The sequence below is a fragment of the Camellia sinensis genome, unplaced genomic scaffold (assembly GCF_055761805.1).
Source record: "Camellia sinensis isolate YWXY unplaced genomic scaffold, ASM5576180v1 Unanchor13, whole genome shotgun sequence".
NCBI classification, from domain to species: Eukaryota; Viridiplantae; Streptophyta; class Magnoliopsida; order Ericales; family Theaceae; genus Camellia; species Camellia sinensis.
In genome coordinates, this window is record NW_028129009.1 from 977,452 (window position 1) to 992,338 (window position 14,887).

General features: G+C 36.1%; 1 protein-coding gene and 1 pseudogene across 5 annotated transcripts; both read left to right on the forward strand.

Annotated features, from left to right (window-relative positions):
* The first annotated feature begins 261 nt into the window (after positions 1-261).
* Positions 262-4,461, forward strand: LOC145814819 (pentatricopeptide repeat-containing protein At5g16860 pseudogene; annotated as a pseudogene). Of its 3 annotated transcripts, none has more exons than XR_014358053.1 (3): positions 262-3,169; positions 3,849-3,946; positions 4,077-4,461. The product of XR_014358053.1 is annotated as a pentatricopeptide repeat-containing protein At5g16860 pseudogene, transcript variant X1 (transcript). The 3 variants fall into 3 exon arrangements; XR_014358055.1 differs by having other exon boundaries at positions 418-3,169; positions 3,795-3,917; XR_014358054.1 differs by having other exon boundaries at positions 419-3,169; positions 3,849-3,917.
* Positions 4,462-7,980: 3,519 nt separating this feature from the next.
* On the forward strand, positions 7,981-10,925 carry LOC114280805 (protein indeterminate-domain 14). Of its 2 annotated transcripts, XM_028223192.2 has the most exons (4): positions 8,015-8,552; positions 8,635-9,043; positions 10,055-10,260; positions 10,336-10,925. In XM_028223192.2, exons 1-4 carry the CDS (start codon positions 8,483-8,485, stop codon positions 10,716-10,718), a joined length of 1,068 nt encoding a protein of 355 aa, XP_028078993.2. In that variant the 5' UTR covers positions 8,015-8,482; the 3' UTR covers positions 10,719-10,925. The 2 variants fall into 2 exon arrangements, with proteins under 2 accessions (XP_028078992.2, XP_028078993.2); XM_028223191.2 differs by having other exon boundaries at positions 7,981-8,552; positions 10,055-10,925.
* Positions 10,926-14,887: the final 3,962 nt, after the last annotated feature.

The window sequence follows — 14,887 nt, forward strand, 5'->3', positions numbered from 1 at the left end:
TTATAGGGTATCAATCTCATAAAAATAATTCCGCCCTACCTAGGATCGTTTATCTCTCATATGAGGGATTAATAGTCAGGAAGAATTATTAGTCTGAAGCAAAAATATTGAACCAAATAACAAACTATTATTTCGAATAAATTAATAGTTCAATCCTATGGCCCAATCCTTTAAAAAAAAAAAAAAAATACCCTACCGTATGTGTGGTGTGTGCCCATTGCTTAGTTATATGTAATGTTTACTATCTGCAAGTAATTTTTTAAAGAAAGTGTCTGAGACGTTCATTTTTTAAAAATTCTCACAATTTTTTTATATCTCCACCATTGATGTATATATGAATCTTAAACCATCAATAGTAGAGATCTTTTCAAAAAAAAAAAAAAAAAAAAATCTCAATCATTCTTGTTTTTTAAAAACAAGTGTCATGTAATTTAGCATAGAATAGAAGAGAATCCCCTCGCTTTCCCTCATTTCGTTGTTCAAATTCTCCCCGTCATTCACATCACGGTGGTGCCTATGTGTGTGGGGAGTATACTATGCTCCTTTCAAAACTAAAACAACTTCCACACCACCTTCCACTCTTTCCCTCCATTTCCAATTTTTCATCCTCAACAACGACGACGACGACAACAACAACACTCCCTTTCTCTACCTCCTCAACTATTCTCAAACAATGCAACTCTTTACTCGACGCCAAGCTCCTCCACCAGCAAATCACAGTTCGAGGCCTCACAGACCCCCACACACTAACCCACCTCATAAGCACCTACACATCCTTCGACGCTCACTCCCTCGCCCTCGCCGCCCTCCAGCGCCTCCCTCCCTCTCCCTCCGCTGTCTTCTGGTGGAACCACCTCATCCGCCGCCACGTCCGCATCGGTTTCCTCAACGCCGTCCTCCGCCTCTTCCTCCTTATGCGCCGCCTCGGGTGGCGCCCTGACGGCTACACCTTCCCTTTCGTTCTCAAGGCCTGCGGCGAGCTCCCCTCGTTCCGCCGCGGCGCTTCTGTCCACGCCGTTGCGTGTGTTCAAGGGTTTCAGTCCAATGTCTATGTTTGTAATGCGGTTGTTGCGATGTACAGTCGTTGTGGTGCTTTGGACGATGCACACCATATGTTTGATGAATTGTTGATGAGAGGTATTGGTGATTTGGTCTCGTGGAATTCGATTGTGGCTGCTTATGTGCAGAACGGGGATCCGTGGACTGCTCTGAAGATGTTTGATAAGATGAACTTAGATACCGGTTTTCAATTTCGTGCGGATGCTATTACCATAGTTAATATCCTTCCGGCTTGTGCTAGTGCTGGGGTGAGGGGTAAGCAGGTTCATGGTTATGCAGTTCGAAACAGGCTTTTGGAGGATTTGTTCGTGGCCAATGCCTTAGTGGACATGTATGCGAAGAACGGATTGATGGACGAAGCAAACAAGGTTTTCGAGGGGATGGGGGTGAAGGATGTTGTTTCCTGGAATGCAATGGTAACTGGGTATTCTCAAATTGGTAGATGCGACGAAGCTCTCAGTTTATTTGAGAAAATGCGGGAGGAGAATATTGAGTTGAATGTTGTGACATGGAGTGCTGTAATTGCAGGTTATGCTCAGAGTGATCATGGCTATGAAGCGCTCAACGTGTTTAGGCAAATGCAACTTTGTGGATCCGAACCTAATGTTGTTACCCTCGTGTCTCTTCTGTCCGGGTGTGCTTCTGCACGAGCATTGCTTCAAGGGACGGAGACTCATTGTTACGCCATCAAATGCGTTCTTAGTTTAGATGGTAGTGATCCTGGGGACAATTTGATGGTGATCAACGGTCTGATTGACATGTATTCTAAATGCAAAAGTACAAAAATCGCTCGCGCTATTTTTGACTCCATAGCTCCGAAGGAAAGGAATGTCGTGACCTGGACTGTTATGATTGGTGGGTATGCCCAACAAGGGGATTCCAATGATGCATTGGAACTTTTCTCCATCATGCTGAATCGGGATAATTCTGTAGTGCCAAATGCATTTACAATATCGTGTGCTCTGATGGCTTGTGCTCATCTGGCGGCACTAAGACTTGGTAGTCAAATTCATGCTTACGTATTACGCAACAGTTATGGGTCTGTGATGCTATTTGAAGCCAATTGCCTAATAGATATGTATGCCAAATCTGGAGATGTCAATGCTGCTCGTGCTGTGTTTGATAACATGTATCATAGAAATGCTGTCTCTTGGACATCCCTAATGACAGGTTACGGCATGCATGGTCGCGGTGAAGAGGCTCTCCAAGTTTTTGATGAGATGAGGAGGGCGGGTCTGGTGCCTGACGGTGTAACTTTTGTTGTACTGCTCTATGCTTGCAGTCACTCAGGAATGGTTGATCAGGGAATTAAAATTTTTAACAGAATGAGATTGGAATATGGGGTTGTTCCCGGGGTAGAACACTATGCTTGCATGGTTGACCTCTTGGGTCGGGCTGGTCGTTTGAATGAAGCTATGAAACTGATAGAAGGCATGCCTATGGAACCAAGCCCAATAGTATGGGTGGCATTATTAAGTGCTTGCCGGACCCATGCCAATGTGGAATTTGGGGAATATGCTGCAAATAAATTGTTAGAATTGGATTTAGAGAATGATGGATCGTATACTCTGCTTTCAAACTTATATGCCAACGCTAGGCAATGGAAAGATGTGGCGAGGATCAGATCTTTGATGAAACATACTGGGATCAAGAAGAGACCTGGCTGCAGCTGGGTCCAAGAAAAAAAGGGCACTGCAACCTTTTATGTGGGAGACCGATCCCATCCAATGTCTCGACAAATATATAATGTACTTGCAGATATGATTCGCCGCATTAAAGCCATTGGCTATGTTCCTGAGACAAGCTTTGCTCTACATGATGTAGATGATGAGGAGAAAGGGGATCTTCTTTTTGAACATAGTGAAAAGTTGGCTCTTGCCTATGGCATCCTCACATCTCCTCCGGGGGTGCCCATTAGGATCACCAAAAACTTGCGTGTCTGCGGTGATTGCCATAGTGCTGTTACTTACATTTCTAGAATCATCAACCATGAAATCATACTGAGGGATGCAAGTCGCTTTCATCATTTCAAGAATGGATCTTGCTCCTGCAGGGGGTATTGGTGAAGATGGGATCATGAATGTCTGGCTGAATAGTTGGATACTTAATGGTAATAATATGATATAGTAGCAAAATTTGATTTGCTTTATGACATCTTATATATTTTCATGCTAACATATATTCTAAACATAATATATTTTGAACTAAGAAAAATTCTAAGTTACACAAAATCTAATCACAGAATGAGACACAACCCTAAATGTTAGCACGCAAAAGAAATGTTGACCTAATGGTTGGTCCAATGCTCATGGACCCGTCTTTCTGATGTGGTTTACATCTATGCCAGATCAGCTAACTTTGTTCCATAAATAACCATAGGTTCTTATAAATTCAATTTTTATTTGATAAGTTCATCTGAACAAATCTTTGTTTAGGAATATGACTGCATATGCTTTTATTTTCTTTCTCATTATTCTTTTTCTTTTAATTATAACAGGAAACCAATATTGTCCTGTGTTATTTTGCATACGGGGACATAGTTATAACATGTGTACTCCTTGTATGTATAATGATTTTGCTCCAATTCTCAGTGATGAGGAAAAATCAGAAGAAAAGAAAAGAAAACACGCTGTTCTGAACATAATTTCATTTTCATCAAAACAAGTTTATAATTTCTAAAACCATTCCTCATCTACTGGTCATTGATCTCTGTCTCCTCGCTTTGTGGTTTACAGCAATCAGTAGACAATACGACCAATACTCATTAATTTACGTCAAATTGTTTATAGGATGATGAGAATGCTCCACTAAAGCAGGCCCTTGTTATGTTAATCGATGACACAGATATGTCAGTTTTGGTAAGTGACAAATCAAGAATTGGCACTTGGTAAGTTTTGTTCAATTATAATTTCATTTATGTGTGGGTGCATAATTTGTCAAATCTACACATCCAATTTCACCTAATCGGAGTTTATAAACAAAGCTCTTTTCTCATCTAGTCTTCTGTTGTGTTGCAGCGTCTTTGTCATGCGATATAATGAACGGCAAAGGAACCCTGGAAGGGTCTTTGGCAATCATGTTTGTTGATAAAGTGCGCTATCAACAGAGACTAAAATTCTGGCTATATATGGCAATATTGACAGTGATTGATGGAGGATATTGATGGGATGGGATTTGTGGAGGGCAGGTGGCTGCAACGTTGCAATGCTTCAACGATATGACGATGGAAGCGGCAATGCAAAGCAATGGGGATGTAGACCAAGAAATCGTAATGCTAAATTGCGATGTAGCGATGGTGACTAGTGGTGGTTGATGGCGGTGAGGCAGTAATAGTGTAGCAATGGCATGATGATTGCAAATATGTTATGGCTATGATGGTGTGGTGGTGATGGTACAAGACAATGGAGGGTTCGACTGATCAAATGAAGAGAAATTAGAACAAGCAATCACTGGAGCTTTGAGTACCTTGTTGGTCTCCACATCAAGGGTTGAAGCAATGGTACCTTACCGTTCTCAAAATTAGAGTAAACAATCGGAAAAAAAAAAGAAAGTAAAAGAAACTAAACAATAACAAAATTCTCAATTCAATGTTATTCTTGAGGTTAAATGTGCCTCCTCCAATAACAATAAGCCTAATATTTACAGGCCAACCACAAAGCTGCTTATTACATATATTAATTAAAATCAATATAAATATTCTGTATACTCTTTGTGGTTTCTTTGTTGTTGTTGGTTCATAGTCCCAGCAGCAAAAGGGTAAAGATACAACACTTGTAGAAAGAACAAGAACAAGAAATGATGGTCAGTGTGAAGTGCAATGCCCCTGGTAATCTCTGGAAGGACAAGAAATGTTTTATGTTTCATCGTTCCGTGAGATTGTGATTTCTAGCAAATGCTTTATTAGAATGCTTTCCATTCGATTCATCATCACGGACGTATAAATATTGCTGGTATTTTTGCTTCTTTGCTAATTCTACAGGGAGACTTTTGACTTGCAGGTTCAGTAAGTCTCTCTCTGTTCTGTATTGTTTCGGTTTAGAGCTTTGTTTTTATTGAGATCTCATGTTTCTTTTTCTTTTTTCTTTTTTTCTTTTCAAAATTCGTATGGGATGATCTTGGCATTTTATTTTGTGTTTCTATATGGTGTTTCTTTTTTGATGGCATTTGATTTGTTGAAAGCCAAACTAAAAACTAAATCCATTACAAGTTTTCATTTGCTTTTAGAAACTTGAAGACCCATGTCCCCTCCAAGTGCCTTGTTATTATGTAAATGGACTTATATACTGTATATACATATATATATATATATATATATATATAATATACACTAGCCTATGGGCACATGCTATGCCTATGAATGAATAGAAAAAGAATGAAAAAGTACTATGAAAGTAAGCTAAAAGCTATGCGACTATCCCAGCAATATTAATCAAAATAGAGTAAAAAGTCTTTTTTTGGGTGAATAAAATAGAGCAAAAGTCTTGCTCAACAATAAGAGGAAAAATTCTTTGGTTAAAGAGGCTTTTCTTCCACTCTTTTACCAATGTCTTTTTATTAGATAGGTAAATATATTTTACTGGTTGATCTAATAAATTTCCTGAACAAAGAAAGATTTGGAAAAACATAAAAAGAGAGAGACTAATAAAATATTAGAAAATAAGTTTCCTTTCAATGATTCTTGTAGCACATGCACAACCTCCAAAAGAAACAATGGATCTAGCACCACACCATGCATGTTAGCTAAAGATGGGGTAGGTGGTGTGGCACTTTCTTTTACTTGTGTAAAGCTTTGAAGTGTGGCTTTTAGTTCTTTTAGATGCTGCAATCATGTTCATCAATAGTAAAAAATAAGAAAAATGTTTGAGGGCCACAATTTTTGTGGCTCAAATGGCTCAAAATTGCCAAAACGACGTCGTTTTGGCAATTTTGAAGTTGTTTTGTACTCAAAACGACGTCGTTTTAGCAATTTCGAGCCATTTGAGCCACAAAAATTGTGGCCCTCAATCATTACTGAAAAAATAAAACATTTTTGGTTCCTTACTTTTACATATATATCACTGGTGTCTTTCTATATATATTTTGCATGGTTGTCTGTATGGTAGTAGTCTTTTCTATAATAATTTTTTGTGCAATAATCTTGTAACCCAATTGATTGTCTTTTCGGGTTCAAATCACTCTTAAACCACCATGATAAATTGTTGCACCAAATGTTATTGTAGAGAATTCTAATTTGTGTGTGTACATATATATATCAATTAAAATACACACTTTTTTTTGCATTCAATTTTTACTTATGACTCCTACTAATTTGTAGTACAATTTGACTACTAATTAGTTGCACAATTTGAATTACATTTATCACGATTCCATTTCAATAATTCAAACCATTAAATTTGTAAGATTTCTATTTATATTTTTCATTCAGAAAAAATTTAGTTTGATCCAAGTCGTAATTTCGTTATTTTATCATGTTTGTCTCCAAAGGTACTATTTGGGCTCGTAGGAACTCATTAAGATTATGTTTTGATTATTTGAATCGTTCATCTTGTAAAACTCTACGTGTATATAATTCATAAAAAAAAGATTTTAACGCAACTGTCAAACCAAATTAAAATTTTAATTCAAATTTGAGTCATCTATTTACTAAGGGGTGTTTTGAAAAAATAGTTAAAAATTGACAAATTAACTTTTTGACTTCTTGATTTTTTTATGTGAGAGGGGAAGGGGGTTAAAGTTAGGAAGTGACTTTTAACTCACTTCCTAAAATGAGCCTAAACAATTATAAGCAAATATCCTTGTCAGAGAAATTAAGGTGTGCAATGACAAAGATACCCTTTTAAGTGTTGTGGTAAAATTAAGATGCGTGAAATTAAGATATGTGAAATATGATTATATTTTATTTATATTTTACGCAATTAAATTTTTTTTTTTAATCCAAATTCATAAATCAAAAGTCACTTTAGAATTTATGTGAACATTGTGAACTCATGAATGAGGGGCATTTGCGACAATTGAGAACTTTTGTTTGCACGGAGAAGTAGAGATTTACGATGGGAGCTCCTATCCTATCCTATTTCTTTTTTTTTTTTGAACGAATATCCTATACTATTTCATACGGTAATTTTCTCAATTCATATTATTATTATTATTATTTATTCGTACATCAATTATTAAATTAAAATATCAAAATTCGTCTCTTCCAAAATTGTAGTTTTTCTGAAATAAGAAAGTTTGTGTGGAAGTAAAAAATATTCATTACTTGCCAATATCACAAACTCATCCTAACCATGAAAAAAAAAAAAAAAGAAAAAAAGTGGGCTATTATATATCATTAAAATAGTTTTTCAAAACTCAAAACTTTTTACGTTAATTCATTTTTTAAATTTAATAATGTGACAATCAATTAAAATATTTAAGACAATTCTCTATCTCTCATAAATTTACTCTAAACTTTTTACGTTAATTCAACCAATAATCTCTCACACATCATTAAGTCTAAAAAATGAGTTTGCATATCATTTTTCTAATTTATATAGTATGGTAAGCCATACACTGTCTCTCGCATTTTATTTGTCCATCTTTTCATTTTAGTCTGTCCTAAAATATTTATCCACTCTTCATACTAAGATACTAAATTTTGTTAAAATTTCAAAATTGCCCAATATAAATCATTATAAACACATTTTTGATAAATAGTATTTCTCAAAATAAAACAAAACAAAAAAAAATGCTTACGTGTATATATATAGAATAATATTAGAGATCATGAAAAATATATCATGAAAATTTTTCATCCTTTAATTTATGTGTGGTATTTTATTATATGGGTAATTTAAAGGTGAAAAATCTTTCATGATAATTTTTATGATATTTTTTTCATGATATATATATATATATATATATATGGAGGTGGCGGCCCGTATTTATTTATGCATGCAAATTCACTGTGTAGGATAGATGATGAATTATGAGTTTTTTTGTTTCTATCTTTGTGGTGGGGTGGGGATTCATTGTTTATCTACAGTCCAATTTCTGATTGTTTTTCAGAACAATGTGATTGGCTCAGACCCCTCACCTTTTTCCTTTTTCCTTCTTCCTCTTCCTCTCCCTCTTACTTTTTAAACTTAAAAGAGTAAACTAGTTTAGATTTAGAGGATGGTGAAGAAATAAAGCTGATGAAAAAAAAGAAGAAGATGAAAATCTAAAGCAAGCAAGTAAAAAGAAAGCTGATCATAACCGAAAGAAAAACCCTTTTTCATTATTTTCCTCATCTTCTGTCTCCCTCTCTCAATAAAGGTTTTAACTCAGCCAGAGAGGCTATTGTAGAAGAAGAAGAAGAAGAAGAAGAAGAAGAAGAAGAAGAACACAATATCACAACAACAAACCAAAATTAAAAACAAGAATTATCATCTTATATTCTACTATGTTAAGCAACTCTTTCTTTGAAAATGGAACAAGTATCAAAAGAAAACGAAGGCCTGCCGGTACTCCAGGTACAGTTTTTTTTTTGTTTTTTTTTTGTTTCTAATCTCATGACATGATAATAATGACATACACAATAATATTGTTGTATAGATCCAGATGCAGAAGTGGTTTCTCTATCTCCAAAAACCTTAGTTGAATCGGATCGATACATTTGTGAGATCTGCAACCAAGGTTTTCAGAGAGAGCAGAACTTACAGATGCATCGGCGGAGGCACAAGGTGCCGTGGAAGCTGGTGAAGAGGGAGGAGACGGCATCGGCTGTGAGGCGGAAGAGGGTGTTTGTGTGCCCGGAGCCAAGTTGCTTGCACCATCACCCTTCTCATGCCCTTGGAGATCTAGTTGGAATCAAGAAGCATTTCAGAAGAAAACACAGCAATCAGAGGCAATGGATCTGTGAGAAATGTTCCAAGGGCTACGCGGTTCAATCCGATTTCAAAGCTCATCTCAAAACTTGTGGCACCAGAGGCCATTCTTGCGACTGTGGCCGCGTTTTCTCCAGGTTTTTGATTCATTCACTTCATTATTATTATGTGTACAGAATTTTATCATAGACACAACTTTCCTATTATGATCCAATTATCTCTACTCCTACTTAAATTTTTGTCTTATTATTATTATTACACTTTTAGGATTTGTTTCTTACAATTTTATTTTTAATTGAATTCTTTGATCTGCCTTGCCTTTCATAATTTTATTATTGTTTTAAACCATCCTTCTTTCTCTATATCACATTCACAAATATAAATATATCCATCATTTTTCTTTAGATGACACTATTTTTCTTGTACAATTTAAAAAAATAAAAATAAAAAAATGATATAGTTTTAAGGTAGCATTTTGATAATTAAATGTCATTTTTAATGCTATTTTATTTTAAAATGATAATTCTCTAGTCACATAATTTTTAATTTATTAATTTTGAGTTATTTATGTGCTAATTAAGAAGGTCATTGGTTGGTTTGGTTGCTTTAATCCAGCAAGTGAATGACTTGATAGATTTGCCTCGTTTCTAGCACCCAACTTGATTGACCAAAAAGCTCACATCATGTTAAAGGGCCTTTTGAATGTGTCCCTCCTTGCTCTACTTTTTTTTTTAGTGCATCTAGAATCATTGCACTTGTTTTTCTTCTTCGAATGCAAAAGCTAACTTTTTGTTAATTGGTTGCTTTTTTTTTTTTTTCTTTATTAATTAAAAAAGGAAAAACTACACGTGTTATCTTTCCAAAATAATCACAGAATGATAAAAAAAAAAAAAAAAAAATTTAACACTTTGATTATTAAAATTTATAAATTTTATTATTGATCTGAATTTTTTTCGTTAAATTTGCACTGAACTATTATTTTTCCTTTTAGCAAAAAATTTCGTAGGGCACATAATTTGATCACCAACACTCTCATAGGGGGGGTTCCCTTCCCACTCGCTTATGTGTGTGTGTGAGAGAGAGAGCTTTGTCTGTTTTTGTAATTAAATTCTATAGTTGTGATTAATGTATGCTTAAATATGGTGTAGGGTGGAGAGTTTCATTGAACACCAAGACACTTGCAATATGGGGAGGCAGAGTCTCCAATCGGAATCACAGTCGCCTGCACAACCACCAGCTTCAAGTCCCAGCTCGTCCATTGATAACAATTTAGAGCTTCAGCTGTTGACCACCACCACCGCCACCATCACCACCACCACAACATCATCATTACCAAAAGCAAAATTAGATGAAAGTAGTCATTCTTCCACCAAATTGCAACTCTCGATAGGATCTTCTTCCGAATCTGACATTGCCATTGTCATGGCAGACAAGGCGTACGCGGAGGAGGCACGGAGGCAGGCAAAGCAGCAGATTGAGGCAGCGGAGCGAGAATTCGCCAACGCAAAGAGAATAAGGCAACAAGCAGTAGCTGAAGTAGACAAGGCTTGTTGGGCTCTTAAAGAGCAAATCATCAATTCTACCACCATTGATCTCCACCAAATGATCACATGCCATGCTTGTATGCAGCAACAGCAGGTAAGAGCACCACCACCAGCAGATCATGAGATTGAGAAGTCACTGTCATTGGTGTTGACGAGTTACACTAACATGTCCTCCTCTTCCTCAGCCATAACACGAAGACAAGTTGTGCATGAGAATCCAACTTACCACCCACAATTTACCCACCATCCCTACCCTAGACCATTTTAAATTATTATTTTTTAAAATTTATTTTGATGACTGTGTGTCTAAGATTATTAGAGTTTATGGCCTAATGGGTGTTGTGATTGATTATTAGTTCTATCAGGTTTTGTCTATTGGTGTGCTGTATTGTATTCAGTTTTTGTTTTCGTATGGTTGTTTTTTCGTCATATTCAATGGGTAAATAGTGACTATTATGATGTGATTTTTGTATTACTATTGACCCCATCATTAAGCTCCTTTAGTATCTATTTTTTAACATCTAATTTAATTGAATTGAAGATATACTCATTGCACTAATATTGTATTGACAAGTAAGTATAATTATAAACATAATATGGTAAATGTGATGAATATAACATTATTAAACCAACAAATCTTACAAATTTTTCCTACTAACTGAAATGTCATTTAATAATGAACCTTTAAAAATTGAAATATGACCCACTTTAATAATATGATTAGTGCGAAATTAGTAAGTAAAATTTATAAAATCTATTAATTATATAAAATTACTCTATTTATTATGATGTCAATTACATCAATTCATAATTTCAAGTTACAATCAGAGTTATGGTATAATAAAATTATGTCATAATTTCAACACATTACTTACACAAAATTTTGCCTTTTTTTATTTGAGATGTTCCACTATAACATATTTGTTACATAAAATATTATTTATATGATTTTTAAAGGGGATTATCATGTATGTTGGGTTATTTGTGCGATTGCTCAACAACAACAAAACAAATTAAATATTTATATGATCTCAAATTTTTTAAAAACATAATAGAAAAAAACTCAAAAACTTCATTGAATGGTATAAGCTCACATATAACAACTTATGTGGCCCATTAAAGAATGGAACTGAGCTGAAATTATGACGAAATTTTAGGAGGAAAAAAAGAAGAAGAGAGGGTCCTTTTTTACCCTGGTGGTCTGTTCTTTGTACAAAGAATACTGGTATATATATCAATTAATGTATTAATTAGTATATTAACAGAAATGATGTGACATAATTTTAGAAATTTTAGGTATTTGTAATTTGTATAATAGGTAGGATCAGTAATAATAATATAATACTAGTTGGTATATTAATATTTATATTAATTGGTGTATATAGTACTAGAGTCGTATAAATGTTTGATTAATGAAAGAGGATGCCATGTTTTTCAGTGCCACAGTTGTAATGAGTTAATGATAGACTCGTCTCTTTCAACATACAGACTAGCCAAGGACAATTTATAAGGTAAAATTTCAGTTCAGAAGTAATTTTGAAAAATAATTATAAATAGATTGTAAACTTTATAAATATTGATAATTAAAAATATAAATTTTTATAATGAATCAGTAATAATTTTTTAAAAAAAATCATTGATTGATAATTTCTCCATTTTATAATAGGATTGTTTACACGAAAATCACCTAAATTATTAATAAATATCACTTTGACTCCTAAAATATAAAAGCGTACAGATAGATCCTTGAACTATTAGGAAGTATCACTTTGATCCCCTAAACTATAAAAATATACAAATAGATCCCTTAAACTATAAAAACGTACCAATTGGGCCTCCTAATGGAAGGGGTTAAAGTGAAACACATCTGTGGGGACATAATTTTTGAATGACAACACGTGGCCGAGGTGACACCGAAGTGTTAGCCGAGGTGTCACGTGTCCTGGTCATGATGCCGAGATGATCTCGGCTAAGCCAAGGTTATCTGCGAGAATACCGGAATCCGAGATAAGTGGATAAGGGACAAGAGTCCTAGAATGGGAGAAGACTTCAGTTTGGATTAAGATAAGACTCTTAGAGAGTTTATCCTAATTCAACTGGGAGTCCAATATTAGCAGTAATCCTAAGTCCATTGGAGCTAGGCTTCTATTGGGACTAGGATTATGTTGGCTATAAAAGAGAGGCACCCTCATGAGTCTAAGGTATGTCTTTTATGCTTTTGATAATCTGTCTAGTGAGTTAAACACTATTGGTTATCTTTGAGAGATATTGAGTACTGACTTGATCGTCGAAATACCCCCGGGTAGACGAGCCACCGCCGGAAACTCTTCTTTCTGTTGCAGGTCGTTCGGGCTTAACCTATTCTGCCGGTGTTCTCCAGTTGAGTACTAAGTTAGTAGTGTGGTCGAAAATTGACACACACAATTTGGCGCCGTCTGTGGGAACGAAAGGAGAATAGATGGCCAACAACAGACCGAAAGAGAAGGTTGGGGACGGCACCCCTACTGAGAGTGGAAAACATATTAACCTTGGCGTCGAAGAAGACAACTACAACGAAGAAACTCGTGATAAGAATCACGGAGAAGAGGACGTCGGCCAGGAGGGCGACGCGCCGAAGAAATTAGACCGAAACAAGTATTATAACGAGGACGACCTCCAGGAATGAAAAGAAAGATGCTTACGAAGGGACGATGAGATGAAAAAAATGGCAAACAAATTGGCGGACCTGCAAACGGTTGTCAATTTCATGATACAGAACAACATCATGCAGCTACTGTTCCCGTCACAAGATAAGCCGATTCCAGCAGCCAAGAAAGATGCCCAGGCAGGGGGGCAGAAGACAACTCCTACGACTCCTCAGCACGATAGGACCAAGGAACATTCTTATCGGCCTTCAAAGGAGGTCGGACGAGGAGAATCAAGAAGGGGAGATTCACAGAAAACACATCGCACCAAGGAAGCTGACTCCAAAGAATATCGGCATGTTCAGGGGAAGGACCTCTGTTTCAACACGACCAATGGAGGGAGGTCTAAAAGGACTCGCAATGACACAGGAAATAGTGCACCAAAGAGGCTGAAATCCGGAGATAGCCGAGCTCCTGGACGAACCAAGGAGGATCTGAGGGATTACCTCCAGAAAAAACGACAAGATGCCGAGGTGACCTCACTTGTCAAGCCGAGATAACACTGGATATGAGAAGACAAGAGCTCAGTCCAAGTAAGCTGATCCCGGATTCCAGATCTCGGATCCTAGATCCCAGAAGACAAGATCTCGGCCTAAGATGATTAAGTCTGAGAAGAGAAGAGCTTGCCGAGATGATGTTTAACACTTGTTGAAACTTGAGAAAAGTTTACAAGTTGAAGTTAAACCGAGATCATTGTTTAACACTTGTTAAAATTTGTGGACAATTTACAAGTTGAAATTAAACCGAGATCATTGTTTAACACTTGTTGAAATTTGTGGACAATTTACAAGTTGAAGTTAAACTGAGAGCATTGTTTAACACTTGTTAAAATTTGTGGACAATTTACAAGTTGAAATTAAACCGAAATCATTATTTAACACTTGTTGAAATTTGTGGACAATTTACAAGTTGAAGTTAAACCGAAATCATTGTTTAACACTTGTTGAAATTTGTGGACAATTTACAAGTTAAAGTTAAACCGAGAGCATTGTTTAACACTTGTTGAAATTTGTGGACAATTTACAAGTTGAAGTTAAACCGAGATCATTGTTTAACACTTGTTGAAATTTGTGGACAATTTACAAGTTGAAATTAAACAGAGATGATGTTTAACACTTGTAGAAACTTGAGAAAAGTTTACAAGTTGAAGATAAACGAGGGTCATGATTAAAGGAAGAAATGATATAGGTTCCATCACCTCAGGATGCCAAGGTAATAGAACCCAGGGGGCAGTTGTGGGGACATAATTTTTGAATGACAACACGTGACCGAGGTGACACCGAAGTGTTAGCCGAGGTGTCACGTGTCCTGGTCATGATGCCGAGATGATCTCGGCTAGGCCGAGGTTATCTGTGAGAATACTAGAATCCGAGATAAGCGGATAAGGGACAAGAGTCCTAGAATGGGAGAAAACTTCAGTTTGGATTAAGATAAGACTCTTAGAAAGTTTATCCTAATTCAACTAGGAGTCCAAGATTAGCAGTAATCCTAAGTCCGTTGGAGCTAGGCTTCTATTGGGACTAGGATTATGTTGGCTATAAAAGAGAGGCACCCTCATGGGTCTAAGGTATGTCATTTATGCTTTTGATAATCTGGCTAGTGAGTTAAGAACTATTGGTTATCTTTAAGAGATATTGAGTACTGACTTGATCGTCGGAGTACCCCCGGGTGGACGAGCCACCGTCAGAAACTCTTCTTTCTGTTGCAGGTCGTTCGGGCTTAACCTATTTTGCCGGTGTTCTCCAGTTGAGTA